Here is a 17382-nt window from a genome sequence, read left to right as displayed (position 1 = left end):
TTTTCATTTGTAATGGTACACTTTAGAGGAACTGCGTTAAAAGAGCCTTTTTAAGGTTGCAAAGACAAACATTTGAAGGTGAACAGTGTCACAGTTATTATTGTCTGTGTAAACAGTCCAATTTACTGTATATATTTTTTAATCATATGATCCTGAATCACAGAATCACAGTTATTTCCTGTGGGATGTCTGTCTCATTGCATGAAATGGATAGTGCACAGTTACTGAGAATCTGTTTAATTTTTTTTCCCTTCTGTTTATAGTGTTACACAATTGTTTAGTCTCTTTGCATGCTACTGAAACAGTGCTTAGGAAAGAAAGTTGTTCATTGTCTTATGGGCTTTTTCTTCTGCTCTAATTTTTTTGAGTTAATAGGTGGAAAATCTTAATTCTAAAAATTCCAGCATGCAAAATTCTATTTCAAGTTATATTTCAAGTGAACAGCTTGTCCTTCCGGTCTTCTTAGCATCATAGAATGGTTTGAGTTGGAAGGGACCGTAAAGATCATTTAGTTCCAACCCCCTGGCTGTGGGTTTTAGTTTTGTTTTGTGGTTTCTTTGGTTTTGGTTGGCTTTTTTTTAATATTAGCTTCTTGTGTTTTAATATAGACAGTCATTGGAGACGGCAAAAAAAACATTATTCATTTGGCAGTGTTACACTTGATTAGACTACAGTATTGATGCTTTAAAATTATGACCTGAGTATTCAAGTAGTTCTTTGTAGCTTTGAAAAACAGAATGTTATGTTCATACTACAGATAATTTGCATTTAGTAAATATTTATGTCTGATCCTTCCAAAAGAAATAGTGTAATATTTATGCCTCCCCTTTTTATTTCTCAAAAGGAAAATTTAAATATTTTCCCTGTGGGAGGCATCAGTACTTAATAAATACAGCTTTTGTCCTCATTTCAACTTAACAGTTTAGTAATATATTAATTCTGATAGCTTCTAAGTGTGTACTATTCACCATTCTCTCCCTCTCAAAATTTCATCTTACTTCCCATTTGTTCTTTAAATCTTTACTCTGGACTTGTCCATTTATCAAAAAAATCAGCAGTAAATCTGTAAAGCTTAGAATATACAAATATTTGTGGGGTGTCCATACAGACACCTCGAAATCAATGTAGTTTTATGAAGTGGGAAGGATCCTTGGGACGGCTGATTGAGTTTATCAATTAGTTCAAATCAATCAGAAACTGTTATTCAGCTGTAGGTGTAACGGTGGAGAGGAATTTAGGGATTTGGGAGTTGTATGATGACAGTGCAGTATTTAGTTCTGTTTTTACTTTGCAAGCTCTTTCTAAGAAGGAAGGGACAGAATAAGTAAACACAGAGAAGTTTGTTCTGATTCTTCCCCATCATTTCACCTGTATGTGTGTTCTGTAGACATTCAGGAAATAATTGGAGTTTAAAAACAGGTCCTAGTTCTTTGTACTCTTCACCAGTTTTTTATATGTATTTATCATTTCATCTTTGCACAAATTTAAATTGTTTACAGGTTCATACTAGTTTAATGTCAAATATTTGGAGCAACTCACTAATGCTATTTTTTGCATCAGTTAGAGGCTATTGGTGGAGAGGTGCATGAAAATAGAGGGCAATAAATGATTTTGAGCATTGCAGAGGTTTTAGGTGTAGAGAGAACCAAAGGTTGGAAGATACGGGTCTTTGGTTTGAACTGGTCCCTTCATTGTAATTTTATTAATTATCTGAAGGGGAGGTCATTTTATAATGTCTCAAATCTCAATTCTTAGGGCTTAAACTAGAACAAACCATGATAGATGCTTCATAAATATGCAGTGCTTTTTTTCAGTTGAATAAGTGCTTTTTTTTTCTCAATTGCTGAAAATTAATTTTTTAGTTTAAATATAAATTCTGGTCATGTCTCAGACTGATCATGATATTATTTTTAATTTTAGGACATCTTGTATTATGAACAGCTTAAGTCAAATGTGATTCAGCATGACCTTTTAGTGGACAGCCTGATTTACAAAGTAAGTAATTAACTAAACAGTGAGTGATTTATGTGCTCATCACACTGGTATCTTGTTGTTGGGTTTTTTTGAACAAGGAAATTACTAGATGGTTTGGTTTTGAGGAGTGTAAAAATAATTACTGCGAACTTATTATTGTGAACTCACTCCTTGTGCCTGTGTTGTTTCTCATGTAAGACATTTGAGTTGAACCATTAAGTCATACAGGAATGATATCTTCATCTGAAGGAATAACTTTGTGAGAAAGAACCAACAGGGTATAACTGCTTCCATTTCAAGTTTCAACTCTGAATACTTAATCATCAAGTTAATATGGCATTTTTTAATTGTAAAATCTGGAGTCTAAGGTTAACTATGGTTCTTTGAATGAAAATGTAACAGTGTCTTCTATCACTGTGTTAAGTTTAGCCTCCATGGGAGTCTGAAGAGAGGTCTTTTGGCTTCAAACTCTTGTATTTTTTATTACAGGATGTAAAGCTGACAGCAAGCAATGATGACTACTATTTTGTGTTTGAGGATTATTTATATCAGGTATGTAACTGGTTTTTGGTTAGAAAACGTAGGAGGTGCACTCCTGTGGGATTGTATCATCTTTGGAGAGAGAACTGCCTTTGTAAGGAGAGTACAGTGGGACAGATACATCTATTTGCTGCATGACATATACCTTCTGTTCTGAGTAGCAAACTTGTACACTTAAACAGATTAAGCAGGGCAAGCTTCTAAAACTCGTGCTATGAAGGACGATGTCTTTCCGGTGCACTAAGCTGGAAAATATGAAGTCAGCCATATTTTTCCCCTTTCCAGCTTTGCAGTAAATAACCCTGAACAATTAAAAGCTGTAGTGTACAGAGAAATTAAGACTTGACAAATATATTCAGGGTTCCATTTAAAAAACCCCCTTGCTTTACAGTGACCTACTGAAGTAAGCATAAAAGATATTGTGTTGACATATTTTTAAATTAAAGACATTGATTCTGAATAAGGTAGTGATAGGTATGGTTACTTGTTGGATTGCTCCCATTGCAAAGATGTTTATAGCAGTCAGGAATCCAGATAATTTATAAAGAGTTATCTTTGTTGCTGCCTATCAAATGCCCATAAATAGGAGGAGGTTACATCTATGAATTTCCTAATGTGTAGTTGGTTGCACTGTCAACATAACTGTCATGCAGCAAACTTAACATTTCCACAGTGCTTTTGATTTCATTTGTCAGATCTGTTATGTTAGACTTGCTTAATTTTTTCATTTAGAGCTATGTGAAATGAAATAATTTCTTCTTTGATGGGAATATGTAAAAATGATAGTAATTTAACTAGGCAAGAAACTGTGCTTAATGCTGTTTAGACCATATAGATATAAAAATATGCAGTACTATTTAAGCATGTCTACATATAGTTTAGCAAACAAGCAGTTGAACATTGTTAAGACTATAACCTCATGAAATTATGACCTTTTTTATTTAAAAATAGGTACAATGTTAAGATCTGTATCTGAATTTGTTTCAGAATTAAAATTTGCAAACTTAATAATGAACTCAAACATTGATATTTGTTCACAAAAATATGTACATGTAAGAGTTTTTCTTGGTTTAATGGTCAAAGATGATCTTCGTTATTGTAACACCATGTCTTCATCTTGGGAAATGAAAATCTCATTCCTGTTTCGTTTTCATTCGTTGTGTCGACTACTATGACATTAATTAGTCATTAACTGACAGTTGCAATGGACACAGAGTTATAAACTATGAAGAAGTGTGAACTAGTATATCATACAATCTTTTGTTTTAAAACTAACAGAAATAGATTTTGTTCATCATTCTCAATATATAACCTGGTTGAACATTTTCCATATTTTTATATCTCTATTGACTAAAAGAATAGCTACAGAATGAAAATCATAAAAAAGACTAACCTGTCTTCAGTAATTTGAGGGAGACTCACCAAAAATCTTTGAAAAATTATGTGGCTAGTTTTACTGCAAGGCTTTGAGGAAGAGAATATCTCAAACTTCTAATTATTTGTTGCTCTAGTTTCGATTGCAATTTTGTGGTATTCTTCAGACTCTACTTTAGAAGAAAGTTATCCATTTTCCTTGATAATTTCCTCTTCGAACCTAATTTGCAAATGGTTTACTGCCAAATTATTTTGTTCTATAGCCCCTTGAAAAATTCTTCAGTATGAGCCACTGTGATATGGGATATTATTTATTGATTTAGTATGATAAGTGGAATTAAATATTGGCTAAATAAGATAGATAATGAAAATGTTAGTTTAAACCAGATACATTATTTCTGGGTTTGCACAGGGTTTATGGCTTTTTTTCATGACTAGTTACTGCCTCTTAAGTTTTCCAAGTAATTGAGCAGAGTGTGTCCTTTGTCTGTGTGTTGTGGAATAGATGAAATGTCCATCAAAAAAAGAATATTCGGGCTTAAAATAATGATGAGGATATTTTGTTGGATTATTGGTACCTCTTTAGTAGCATACAATCCTTTTCAGGAAAAACACTCTGAAATGGTATCATTTATTTCCTTTAATATCTTTGCTTTCTTTATCCCTAAGTTTACATATCTTTATTACTTCTTCATAATTATTGAAATAAACTACAGGTACTTTTAATAAAGTAATTTCTTTTTGATAAAAGCTTTGACTTTGGGTTTTTTTTCTTTCCCTCAGTGATTTGAATTCAGTGGTTTTCTTTTCGGTTGGATTATAAATATCCAGTAATTTGCTGAAGATTTCTGTACTTGAAAAGGTGCTTGTGCCATTGTTTTCTGTAGCACTATCATTTTGTTAGTGAGAAAAATAACACATGGATTAGTAAACTTGTAAATTCATTATTTCAGGCCAGAAGTTCAATTTGAATACTTTAGTCTTACATCCTGCATACTGAATACATGCAAAGAACCTCACCCGGAGCTTTTTAGATATAGTCATAACTTAGGTTTGAGTTAGAGTCTATCTCCTATAAAGATGCAGAGTGTTCATTTAAAGACTTCCAGATACTGGTACTGAACACTGTATTCCTAAAAAAGAGGGCCTCAAATGAGGGTTACATTCTTTCTCCTATGAGAGAACATAGTTTATGTCCTTTTCAGATTAGTTTCTCTTTCTTTCACCTCAGTTAACATACACATAGAATTACATTTGCCTGTGTGTTGTTATTGTCAGTGATATTTTGGCAGCTATGAACATTATTGTGTATTGCACAAAAATAATATTTAGCTTAAACTGTTTGAGATAAAGAAACCATTCGTTTTTAAAAGACGTTTGTATTTTAGAAATAGTTTTGAGATTCAAAAAAGGAAATAGTCTCAAAATATGACCTGCTTTCCATAAAAAAGAAAACATTTAAAGCAGTAATATTTGGATGTGTCATTTTGTGTGTTTCCTTTTGACAAATGCTGATATGTGGAAGATGTTTGCACCAATTAGTGGGAAGGAAAAATCCATTCATTTTTATTCACAATAAATTATGTTGTGAAACACAATCTAAAACATTTCCACCTTTTACACCTTGACTACTAAAACAAACTCTTAAAATCTTCAAGAGCAGAGTGTTCTGGGTTCAGCTAGGGTAGAGTTAATTTCTTCTCAGTAGCTGTTACAGTGCTGTGCTTTTGATTGGGAATGAGAATGGTGTTGATAACACCCTGGTATTTTGGAGTTTTGCTAAGTTGTGTTTATCCTAAGGACTTTTTCCTTATCTCATGCTCTGCCAGTGAGGAAGCACACAAAAGAAACTGGGAGGGAGCAGAGCCAGGACTGATCAAAGAGATGTTCCACACCACAGAACATCATGCCCAGTATATAAACTGGGGGGAATTACCTGGAATCAGGCAGCCAACCTGGGTTTGGCAAGGGTTTGGCCTTAGTCTTTTTATTATCATTACTACTTATCATTTGCCATTATTCACTTACTAAACTTATCTTATCTCAGCCTACAAGTTTTACTTTGATTCTCCTCCCCATTCCACCGGGGTGGAGAAGGAGGGGGTTGAGCGAGCAGCTGAGTGATGCTTAGTTTTGGCTGGGCTTAAACCCCAACAGAGAGGGATTCAGGCATGCAAAAGTCATCGGTGAGTTGAAGTCTGCCTTACGTCTGCCCTCTCATGTTCATTCTTCATAGTGCAGGCTTTTGGTGCGTGAAAACGTGAAGATTTTGAAGTACAATACTAATTACCACATATTTTACAAGTCCAAATAGGATGAGATTTTATTGTTATTTTTTCTGTGAATGCTTTTACTTTTAATTTTATACTTAGTTGCTGTGAATACAGTTTTTTTTTTTTCATTTATATTAACAATAAACCCCAAATATACTTTACAGTAAACAACGTGCATTTCTGAACTTTAGGATACAAAGTGAACATTATAATCTGTTTTTTGAAAGAGCTGAATTTCATGCAAACATTTTGTAAAGATCCTGGGAATGAAAGCAAATGTAAGTTCTTCCAGAACTGCCCACATCTGAGAATGTAAATATTTCATTTGCTTATTCACTTACTAGGACATCCCCAGGTCATAGTAACTGAGTAGAAAAACAGTCTAAAAGATGTAAAAGCAGCCAGGTGCATGCACAGTCACTAATGTTGTGACAGAAGGGGATAAACGCCTGCTGAGAGGGAAGGAGGAGGGTTGAAGAATGTGAATGTATAACTGATAACAAATGAAGGTGAATGTAAAATCATAGGAAGTTCAAAGTGAGCCTGGAAATATGAACAGGTAAATAAACTTAAGTTGGTGAAGAGCTTTCAACCTTATTGGCTCTCTTAAATAGCTTCTAATAGGTGCTAATTAAGGCAGTTCCTTAAATTTGTTTGACATTACTTTGATCCAGTTAGTCAGCTGACTTTCTTTTCTGCAGGTGTTACTCTGTTTTTCCCGAGATACATCTGTATTGGAGCACTTTACTTACAGTAGTGCCACCCCACCCAAATCATACATACGAGGTAAAAAGAGTTGTTTTTAAAAAGATCGTGTTGATTTTTGTTGACTGCTGCGGTAATACAGTATGTGAATTTACTCTGTGGTCATTATACCTAGTAGACTACACGTAAAAGAATGTTAATAAAAACTCCATGTATCCAGCTGACTTCTGCACAGATTCTATTACAACAATTTAGAAGCTGATCACATAAAGGCCAGATTGCAGTGGTGTTCTTTTACTTCAGTTTTCTGTGTATAATTCTGCAGTGTTCTACCAGAGGAAATGAAACACAGCCATGACAATACGGTAAAATTGTGACAATGTCTGTCTTCATCAGAGCAAGAAATTTAAATAGACAGTATTGTCCTCTGCAACTCCAATAAATTCAGCAACTGGAAGTCGTTATAGAACATTGTCTTTCCAAAGCAGTGAGTTTTGCAAATATTTGTAGACAGAAGCAGAACATGTTGCTGAAGAATTGTGGGCTCTGTTCAATGGTGTGGGAGAGTAGAGCTTTACCAAGCATACTTAATACTGATTTTTTTAAGAAGCATGGCATCTTCCAGAGTATTCGCTTATTTTTGGATTTTCTTTGACTTGAGGTCTCATTATGTTTCTTAACAATTTTTAAATTTCATGTTTCAGTCCACTTGCCTTCTCTGCCAACTTCTGATAGCATTTCTCTGGATGTTTCCATGTTTCTTAGAACCTCACCTGCCTTGATTTTACCTAGAGGTTCCTATTTTTGCCTTCCTTCTTGTGTCATTCGGTAATCCAGTCACTTTTTTTTCCCCATGTACCTTCACCTTCTATATTCCCGTTTACTTCCTTGGTCCCTGGTGCCTGTCTATTTAGCCAAATATGATCCCTTAGTACTTTTTTTTGCACAGGACCTCTGCTGACAGTTTTCTTCTTGCTGCTTCTTACATTGCTATGAGTAATGTTTGTTTTCTAATTTTTTAGTTCCTTTTTTGTTGCTTTTTTTTTACTCTCTTCCACTGAGTGATGGAGTTTTCTTTACCTATTCCTTGAAATGAGCAAAGGGCTCATTTTCTCACCTGAGAGCAGAACAGCAGTGGAATCCCAGGTTTCACTTCAAACACAGCCATGGCAGCCCAGAAACACAGCTATGCAGAACATCCTGCATATTCCTAGACAAATCTGGGGAATGATGTTGCTGATACCTAAATCTGTGCTGTGTAAATCCGAAAGGCTTGTATGTCCTATTTTTAGCCAATTTTCCAAGAGATGTGCTTTGTGCTAAAAATACTCATCCTCCCAGATTATAATTCCTGGCTGTGCAACAAGCAAACTATTGAAAGGAAAAGGAGAAAATATTTTTTAGTTTAATGAAACAACTTATTTGTGTAATTGGAAAGTACTGGATTTTGTTTTCATGGGCTAGTAGGCAGGAGTTTTGCAGGTTAATTTTTATTTAATTTTAGTCAGTTCATGCTGTAGGAAAATATCAAGGTCCAGATTCCATTGAACCTGACAAAAGTTTCATGTGCTGCTCTTCTACTGTGAAGAGTAAACAGAATAACACAGAATATTCTATAAATTCTCATGTAATTAATTAAATTTTTTGTTGAATGTTCTCATTATAGATCTAAAAGAATTGCAGGTTTTAATTAGCTATAATTATGCTTAATAACACCTTTATATTTCTAAATAAATTGTTTTTATTAAAGGATTTTGGATTATTAGGTTCTATAGTTAAAATATGGTTTAGTAATATAATGTGTTCATTTTGCAGGGAAGATAAAAAAGTTATATGGTCAGTCTATATGATCAGTGATTTTCTTGACTTAATTCTTTTGTATGCAGCAGATTACTTAAATATTTGTTTGTTATCTTCCCCTCTGTTGCAGACCTAATGAAGCCTTGAATATTTTTTATCTGTGGTTGTATCTGTTAAAATGCCTTTCCTGTCCCTAGGTCAGTCTGCCCTTACTCCCTCCTAGCTTCACTGTCTTCAAGGTCTGCAGCAAACACCTTTAGAGCTCTTAAGACATACCCAAATGGAAATCTCAATGGAACAGCATTGCTGAAATTTTCCTCCTCTCTTCTGTTGTTTGTTATCCTTCTTTGCTGGTGCTGCATTTCAGTTTTATATCTGACATTGTACCTGTCCCATTGCATTGCTTGCTTGTTTTAGACAATATCAGGTGGTCAGTAATGTAATTAGTTACAATTCTTGTAACTGTAACTTAAAATCTACTTTTTAAATTTAAATGATTTCAATCTTTTTACCTTTTTACGGTTTAATGACAATTTCTTTGTGGTTTGATGGTTCACAGGAAAACTTGGAATGGAAGAATATGCTGTTTTCTATCCTCCAAATGGTATGAATTATACTATTGCCTCCTCTAGTGGTAGATCGGCAAGATACAGGATTTTTTTTCTCAAATACATGATAATTCCTTTTTCTATTACAAGTTATGTTTTGCTGTCACTCTGAAATTCATTAATTTTAAAGAGTAAGCTGGAAGAAAGCTACTCCAAACCCCCATTCAGCCTGGTGTTAGTAGTCATAAACAGAGTTTGTCTAAGCATGTGGTAAGGAGAAGGAAAACAGCTTGTGGTGCAGCAGCTTGTATTCAGTCTTGTATTGGCACTTGGAAGATTTGAATGATACATGCTGAAACTGGCTGACCTCCCAGATTTTCAGTACTCAACAAACCGCACCATAAAGTCTTTTCCTTTCAAAATTTGTGTTCATATTAAAACTTCAGACGCAGCAGATCTATGTAATTTTAAGTTAATATCATTGCTGTTGTTATAACTTCAGTTATTAAAATTGGTTTTTTCAGCTCTTACCTTGACCGTTTCAATCCCTATTGAATCCTTTCCCTGCATTTGTATTTTAAGGTCTTGCTTTCAAGGCCTTACATCACCAGTCTTAAATCTGTATCTCTGGCCTTGTCTTTTATGTCTTCTGTATTTCAGTGGAGTCATTTGCAGTACAAACTTTTGTTTCTCTTTTTTCCATGTTTGTCTCCACAATTCCTTGCAGCTTTCTAGCCATGGAGCATTGTTCTTTTGATTTTTTGCCAAAGCAGCTCCCTCTTACCGGTCATATATAAAATCTAGTGAATGGGAGCTGGAAAGGAGGAGAGATCTGTCATGCTACAACTGCCAAGTACTGTGAATGTTCTGTCTGAGTACTCCATGAATTACTAGAGGTCTTGGCCTTCTTTTTTTCCTACTCTGTTTTTGTCAGTGCATGGCATTTATGGGTTGTCATGTACCTGAAATTAGGTTCTGATATCAGCAAAGCTTCTATGTAACAGCTTCATGGAAACTGAGCTTTACTTGGCTTTCTAGGAGCTATAGCTTGTGTTTAAGCATGTAATTGGTCATACTGATGCAGGTGATACTGTACTTAAGTATTTACAAGATGGAAATCTGTGCAGGTGCAATAACAAGGAAATATTTTATTCCTGACGTAGGCAGAATACAATTTGATAACGTGGGGGGGGGAATAATGTTTTTTGCATAGATAAAGAGGACTATAAAAGAACAAAAGAATAAATATTTTTGTTTTGTAGGTGTAATTCCTTTTCATGGCTTTTCTATGTATGGTAAGTGTGACTCTCATACACTAAAACCTCAGGATTGCTTTTTGTCATATTGCAGTTTAGAGCAGTATGTGCTCTCCTGCAACTTTTAAACTTGTGTGTGTGCTTTTATGTTTCTTTTTATATGAAGATTGTTGAATATAATTTTTAAAATTTCTGGCTGTTTTATTTACTTATAGTATAGCTCGCTGCCACGTGGGAATTTCTTGTTTGAGAGCTAATAGCTGAGCTAAGCTATGCATCTTAATGTGTATGAATAGAGGGATGAAGTTTACCAACAAAGTCTCTTTCCTTGTGCTTCACTTCTGGGTAGACCAAGTTATGTATGAAAAGAGTTTTTAAAAACAAGAATAATGTGAAAGGCCTGTTGCTCTATCCATTTTCCTACAAGAGGTATTAAAAGAGCGTTACATAATAGAATGGTTGCTAATTTACTGCACAAAGGAAAGCACAAATATCAACAAGATTTTTAGGAAAGAAGCAGAAAAATCTCCTTGAGTTACAGACGTATTGCAGCTATTGCAGAAATGAGATTAGATGTTTTGGCTTTTCAGTTTTTTGTTTTGGTTTATCAAAGGTATTTGTAGCATCACAGGGCAAGCAGATTGTAAGATTATGCTTAAAATGCTATGTTTTGCTAATAATAAAGTTTAATGATCACACAATCATTAAAATCATGCAATTTAAATATGAAATGCAGATTTGAACCTGAGTAGGGAATCTAAAGTCTTTGAAGTAATGAGCACTTAAGTTACAAACTCTTCCTTAGGGACTCACTAGACGGTATTCACTTGTTCCATGTGAACTGCTTTTCAAAATGTTTGGATACGACTCTGCCCTTGAGAACAGTGTCTCCCAAACTGGGGTGGGAGTTCCTCCCTCCCTCCTGTCCTTGCTCTTTGCACAGGCTCAGAATACGCTGGCTCTGAGAAGGAGAAAGGGTGAAAAGCAAGGCAGCAGAAACGTGGTAATGTAGCTCAAGGCTGTGGGCACAGTGGCTGGGACCAAGCAGAGCATCTTCTGTATTCCATGCTGTGCTGCTATATGAGGAAGTGTCTGGGTCCTTAGGAAAATCCTATACACTTTTTCCTGTTTACATGCATACACTGTCAGGGTGCCAGCTGTCAGAGGCTGTTCTGTTACCCTCTTGGCCTTTATGTACATGTGCACGCTGACAATTCCACCTCCATCTTCAAGTATTAAAAACATGAACACGGGTGACACCCTCTCCTTTTCTTACCCCTACAGAAATACATGTTTCTGTGAACATTTCACCCTACCTTAGCACCCCACCTCTCATACACAGACACTATGTTTTTTATTAAGCCACCTTCTCTGATATTTAGATATGAAAATAAATTCACACATGCATATATCTGTATTTATATATAAATGTACCTATATCTGTGTGTGTGTCCATATGTATGCAGATAAATGTATCCATATCCAATATGTTAAAATGTAAGCTGTTAACTAAAATGAATGCACCTGTAAAATGAAGCAGTCAGTGTGATGAGTGGACAGATCAAAAGCCTATTCACAAAAAGGTATAAGGACAACTGTCTGTGAAAATGCATTGAGTGAATGGACTGTCAGTCTCAAGGAACTGGTTATGTTTGTGTGTATAACAGATTTATCTATATGCTAGACTTCTATGAAACAAGAAAAGTTTCAGAGCACCTGTTTTACAAATGTAATCCTTATTTTGAATCAAGTGTACTAGAAGACTTCTAAACAGTAAACTACCAAATGTCCATGATTTACAGATCTTGTAAGATATAAGCACGTCTTTATCAGTTTCACATACTTAGTGATGTTATTGTGGCAACCAAAAGCTGTTTTAGTGTTTTCATTTTCACAATATCCATCTTCAAGCAGTCTTACAAATAGGGTGTCAGTTTGGAGCTGGTCACTGGGCCCCATGGCACATTGAAGGTTACAGACAGTTGAATCAAAAACTTGCACTGTTCACATCGCCTTACACCCCAGAGATGCTCTCCTTACAGCATATTTCTTACGGTTCCGAAGCCAGCACTGTAGTAAGCAGGTTCTAATCGGTTTAACTTGAAATATGTAGGAATAATATACAGAATGTATCATACTCCTTTTTTTGACTTTTTACATTAAATGATAGACTGTTATTGAATACTTCTTTCTCAATAATAGGTTTAGTATGTTTTTGTAAATTGTGGTACTATAAATTAATTGGCTTTTCCTCATACTTCATGCACTTAATCATTGAACTCTTTCAGCAGTTTACAGTGTTGAGTCAATTATAATTCTTTTATCCTTTCAGTTGCTCCACTTTGTTTTCTGTACCATGAACCTTCCAAATTGTATCAGATATTCCGTGAGATGTATGTGCGTTTTTTCTTCAGGCTCCATTCCATCTCTTCTCATCCCTCTGTAAGTTCATTAGGAATTAAATCCACTCACTCGATACTCTGTTTGCTACAAAACAGTAATATACAGTAGCATGGTTTTCTATGTGACTGAAATGTATCCTTTTAAATATAATAAAATATTTCAGGCAAGCTTGGGAAAATTATTAGGTAATTCCAGTCTGGATATTGTTGTTTTCTATGTCAGTGTTAGTCTTTGCTATCATGTACCTTATTAAAATAGTAAGTTCTCATTTTATGAGGGTATGGGGTCTTTTATAAGAGTCAAATTTTTTAATCTAATAGGTTTCTCAGTTCAAGGGGTCATATAAATGCAAACTCACTTTCATTGAAGACATGTAAATGGACTCTGAACTATTGTCTGGGGTAAAGGGACTAAAATATATGTATAGGGATATTGTTTCAGTGATACCAATTTAGTGTCTGTTTCTTTAACTGAAGTATCTTGCAATGACAGCACATGCTTTTTAGTACTACTAGATGAGTTTAAATAATGTGGCTGTTTGTGACCAGGACCAGCTGTCTTGAATGTACAACAGTTGTAAAAATTGGCTTGTCTTCTATTTGTGAAGCATAAAACAGAGTAAATATTTCTTTTTTCCTTCAAAAAGTGCTGAAGAGTTACATTGCTTTTTGAAAATATTTCCTGGTTAAAAGAAAATCCTTTTCTTGGTATACCATTTAAAGGCTATGTATTGTGCTTTCCATCTTTAATAGCAGAGAAAGGGGTCAAACCAGAGTCTATTCATTTCCATGGTAATTTTTTAAACAATTTTGAACGTGTTTATGTTTAACTATTTTTGTAGTTATCCCTATTGCTGTTTGGTTTTACTTATCAAAGAGATGCTTTTTCTTACATCCTTTATTTTTTAGTGCAACTGAAGTCTGTTTCATCAAAGTAGAAATATTTCAAGTAGATCATATTATAATAACCCATTAAGTACTTCAGCCCTGACATACAAACACCATAAGTAACTCTGAGCTGAAAGGGACTAACAGTACGTATTATGTTGCTAATACATACACAGATGTAGTGGTTTGGTCCAAAGTACTCATTACTGTTTAACCCATGACAACAGAATTGCAGGAGCAAGGCTGTAGTGACTGAAGGTATTAGAATTGCTTGTGCCTTTCTCACCTGAGTTGAATATTATATCATTAATAGTGTTTTATTGCTTGAATTAAAAATTCCTGCACACTTACATGGTGATACTGTTTTCTCAGATTTGACAGGATGAGTGTTAGTATTCAGGATATGATCTTGTTTCCTTAGGGCATTGTATCATTGTGCTTGCTTTTTGAGACTCTTCTACAAACCCATCTGCCCCAGCTCTTCTATCACCTCCGAGAAATTGGAGCTCAGCCGTAAGTACTTCTTTCTGACTTGTTACAAGTATTGCACATTCATCATTCTGAAAATGCTGTTCTGCAGTATTTTAATTTAAGATCTATGAGAAATTACACAAAAGTATAAACATCAGTGTGCCATTTTCCCTTGAGAGTCAGATGCAGTGCTTTGTCTAACCTGCGTATCTGTGCTTCATGCATTTCTTCTGTATGCTTTGTGAAAAAGAAATTTATTCTGTGAGAAATGCTCTGTGCTGCATTATTCAGCTAAATTTCAGTAATTCATGTTGGATCTGATGGAACTAAGGTATTTCCTAGGGGACAGAATACACAGAGATGTGTTAGTTGCTGCAGAAGGTACTGGAAGGGGCAAGAGAGCAAGAGTCATTTGATAGTGAACTCATGGTGCCAGGCACAACAGAACCTGAAAACCTTTTTGTCTTAATTGGTATCCATCTTAATAGCTTAATAGCAGAAAGGATGAAACATAGAGGGTGATAATAGCTGAGGATCACTCTAATGTGATTGTTTGATCAGAATGATAATGAGAATGATGTTAGTACTTTATCAAATGAGATGCTAAATAGTTTTATGATGGCTGTTGCAAATTAAAATATTGATTATTACTACAGCAAGAGAAAATGCTTGTTCTTCCTGGAAGAGAAATGTGGAAGTACAATGAAATACTTTCAATTTATAGACAATCCGATCATTATGGGAGGCAGAAATATAATAACCATTATTTGTCACTTGGTTGCAGGCTACGAATTTCATTTAAATGGATGGTACGAGCATTTTCTGGTTATTTAGCTACAGACCAGCTCTTGCTTCTGTGGGACAGAATCCTGGGATACAATTCTCTAGAAATTCTTGCTGGTAATAGAATTACTTTTACAAAACGTGTGAAGTCTGTGTTAATGTAAGGCAAATACATGTTAGCTTCAATGTATTTTGTGATGAGAAGAAAATGGTTGCTCTTTGAATGAAGACAGCAGGTTACATATGTGTCAAAGCATATATCATCTAGAAAAATGGAATTGCATGAGTACTGCATCTTTAATAAAAAATATGTCAGGTAATTTGTTTTTTTATGGAAATGCTCAAAAAATGCTAAGTGCTCTCTGAACAGAACATAAGATGTTCTCCCAGCTTCAGTGGTAGTGGCAAATGAATTCATCACCTTTCACAAAATACAAGATTCATGTTATTTATGGCAACTATTTCTACAGTCTTAAAGCAATTGAGAGTCCCCTGATTTTGCAGGATTTCTGCCTTTGAAGTGGCATCTTTTAAGACACTTTGAAAGTTTTGTAGTTAAATAATGTCCTCATATTTATGAAGGTTCAAGATGGAAGTTTTAAAGAAAACATGTATCTTCAGTTGTGTCAGTTTTTAAATACAAAGTAGGTGAGTAGAAGAGAAAAGGTTTTGGTTCCATTTGTACATACAAGACAGCTTGTCCCTTTTAATTAAAAGCTAATCATCTTAAACTCAGGCATTTTCACTCAGACTTTTCTGAAAGAATGTTGTGTTTTTCCTGTCTGAAAGAGTGGTCAAAGAAACTCAAACCCAGCCACCTGTTGTATATTATTCTTCAGAATCAAGATAATTAAGCTAAGTGAAAATTGATATTTTATATCAAGATTAATTCTAACCACCACTTATCAGGTCAGAAATTTAAATATTGGACATTTTCTTTCAGTCCTGGCAGCTGCTGTGTTTGCTTTCCGAGCAGTCAACCTGATGGAGGTGACATCACTGGCTGCAGCTGAAGTAAGGATAAGTTTCACTTGGAGGAGATTGAAATAGTTTCTGATGCTTTGCCAATAAGAGTAACTTAAGCTTCACATGGCACATGGTGCATAGTGCAAATCTTTCTGTCTAAATTCTTACCTTAGGTAAAAAATAAGGAAATTGTGAGCATGCATTATGTGTACATAATGCTGTTTTTCTGGAGTAAAAGAAAATAAAGCATATTTGCTATAAAAATGCAGTATTATACAATTATTTTGTACAATTAGGTTTTTTTTCTTTTTAATATATAATCACTGTTAGTGGGATATATTGTTTTTGCAATATTGCAGAGGTTTGTACCCTTTTCCTCTGTACATTTTAGTTGCTTCTGTTCTAAAAATTACAAAAATTTTACAAGATTAATTTGGCAATGTGAATCTGAAATTTCACTGTGTGTACTGTCACAGGAAATGAAGAAAAGGAAGTCATTAGGATGAAGATTATTATTATTTCTATCTAGTGACTTATTAATTTTTTTTTTCAGATATATGGGGATGGATTTTTTTTCCAGACTTTGAGAGTTTGTGATCACTTTCTTTGGCTTTTTTAAAACATACTTTCAGGAGAAGACATTGATTATTTGAGGCATTACATTGGACTTAGTTCACAAGTACTAGCCAAGCCACAGGATAAGGATTCTTAATTCCCAATTATTTTTAGAAGCAAGTTGAAATGTTAGACCCCTTATTCACCCATGATGCCGTGTATATTTGAAGTAAGGCTAAAGGCTAAAATTAAGTTACTTGGGTACTATACATTGGGTAAATATGTTTTTTCTTTGAAATGTTAGAATGAAAAATTATGCAACAAGGTACTAACATAAACCAGTATAATTTGTTTCTAATCATGTCCAAATCTGATTATTTGCAGTATTGTAGTCAGTATTTGAATCTTTTCCTGACTTCTTAACTTGCTTTAAGGAAATTTGATTCAAATGCCAAGTTTAACAAGCCTTTTTGATTTTCATCCTAGGCTGTACTTGCTGACCTTTCAACCCTGAAAGTTATGCCTCTTCTTCAAATCTTCTTGTTTGCTACAGTCACTTGATCTGCTTCAACAATACCACATTCCAGGTTTTCTGGAGGGAGAAGCTAAGCATCAACTATGCAATGTCTGCATAAAACCAAAATTAAACTCCATGTATAAAATCAACTTAGAAATAATTACCTTAATATTTTCTAACTGGAAAAAATAACTTTGCACATGATTGTGTGAAGTGCATGCTAATAAATTTCACTGTAAAAGCAATGGTTATTACTTGTACATTGAGAATGACTACTTGTACAAGTAAACAATATGAATCTGTCTAAAATGCATGTAATACTAAAGTAAA

The 17382-nt window shown here is 34.5% G+C and overlaps 1 protein-coding gene across 1 annotated transcript in view; it reads left to right on the top strand.

Annotated features, from left to right (window-relative positions):
• Positions 1-17096, top strand: part of TBC1D19 (TBC1 domain family member 19) — a gene marked incomplete at its 3' end in the record, with an annotated part of 46299 nt that extends 29203 nt beyond the window's left edge. Inside the window, exons 12-21 of the mRNA XM_082281511.1 lie at positions 1921-1995; positions 2464-2526; positions 6863-6947; positions 9226-9270; positions 10477-10509; positions 12803-12912; positions 14182-14273; positions 15016-15131; positions 15958-16028; positions 17022-17096. Coding sequence (XP_082137637.1) covers positions 1921-1995; positions 2464-2526; positions 6863-6947; positions 9226-9270; positions 10477-10509; positions 12803-12912; positions 14182-14273; positions 15016-15131; positions 15958-16028; positions 17022-17096 — 765 coding nt within the window. The remainder of the gene's footprint in view (positions 1-1920; positions 1996-2463; positions 2527-6862; positions 6948-9225; positions 9271-10476; positions 10510-12802; positions 12913-14181; positions 14274-15015; positions 15132-15957; positions 16029-17021) is intronic.
• Positions 17097-17382: the final 286 nt, after the last annotated feature.

Source organism: Coloeus monedula (assembly GCF_965178545.1).
Source record: "Coloeus monedula genome assembly, chromosome: 5".
Taxonomy (NCBI): domain Eukaryota; kingdom Metazoa; phylum Chordata; class Aves; order Passeriformes; family Corvidae; genus Coloeus; species Coloeus monedula.
Note: the sequence above shows the minus strand (reverse complement) of the source record. Positions and strands in the feature narration are given on the sequence as shown.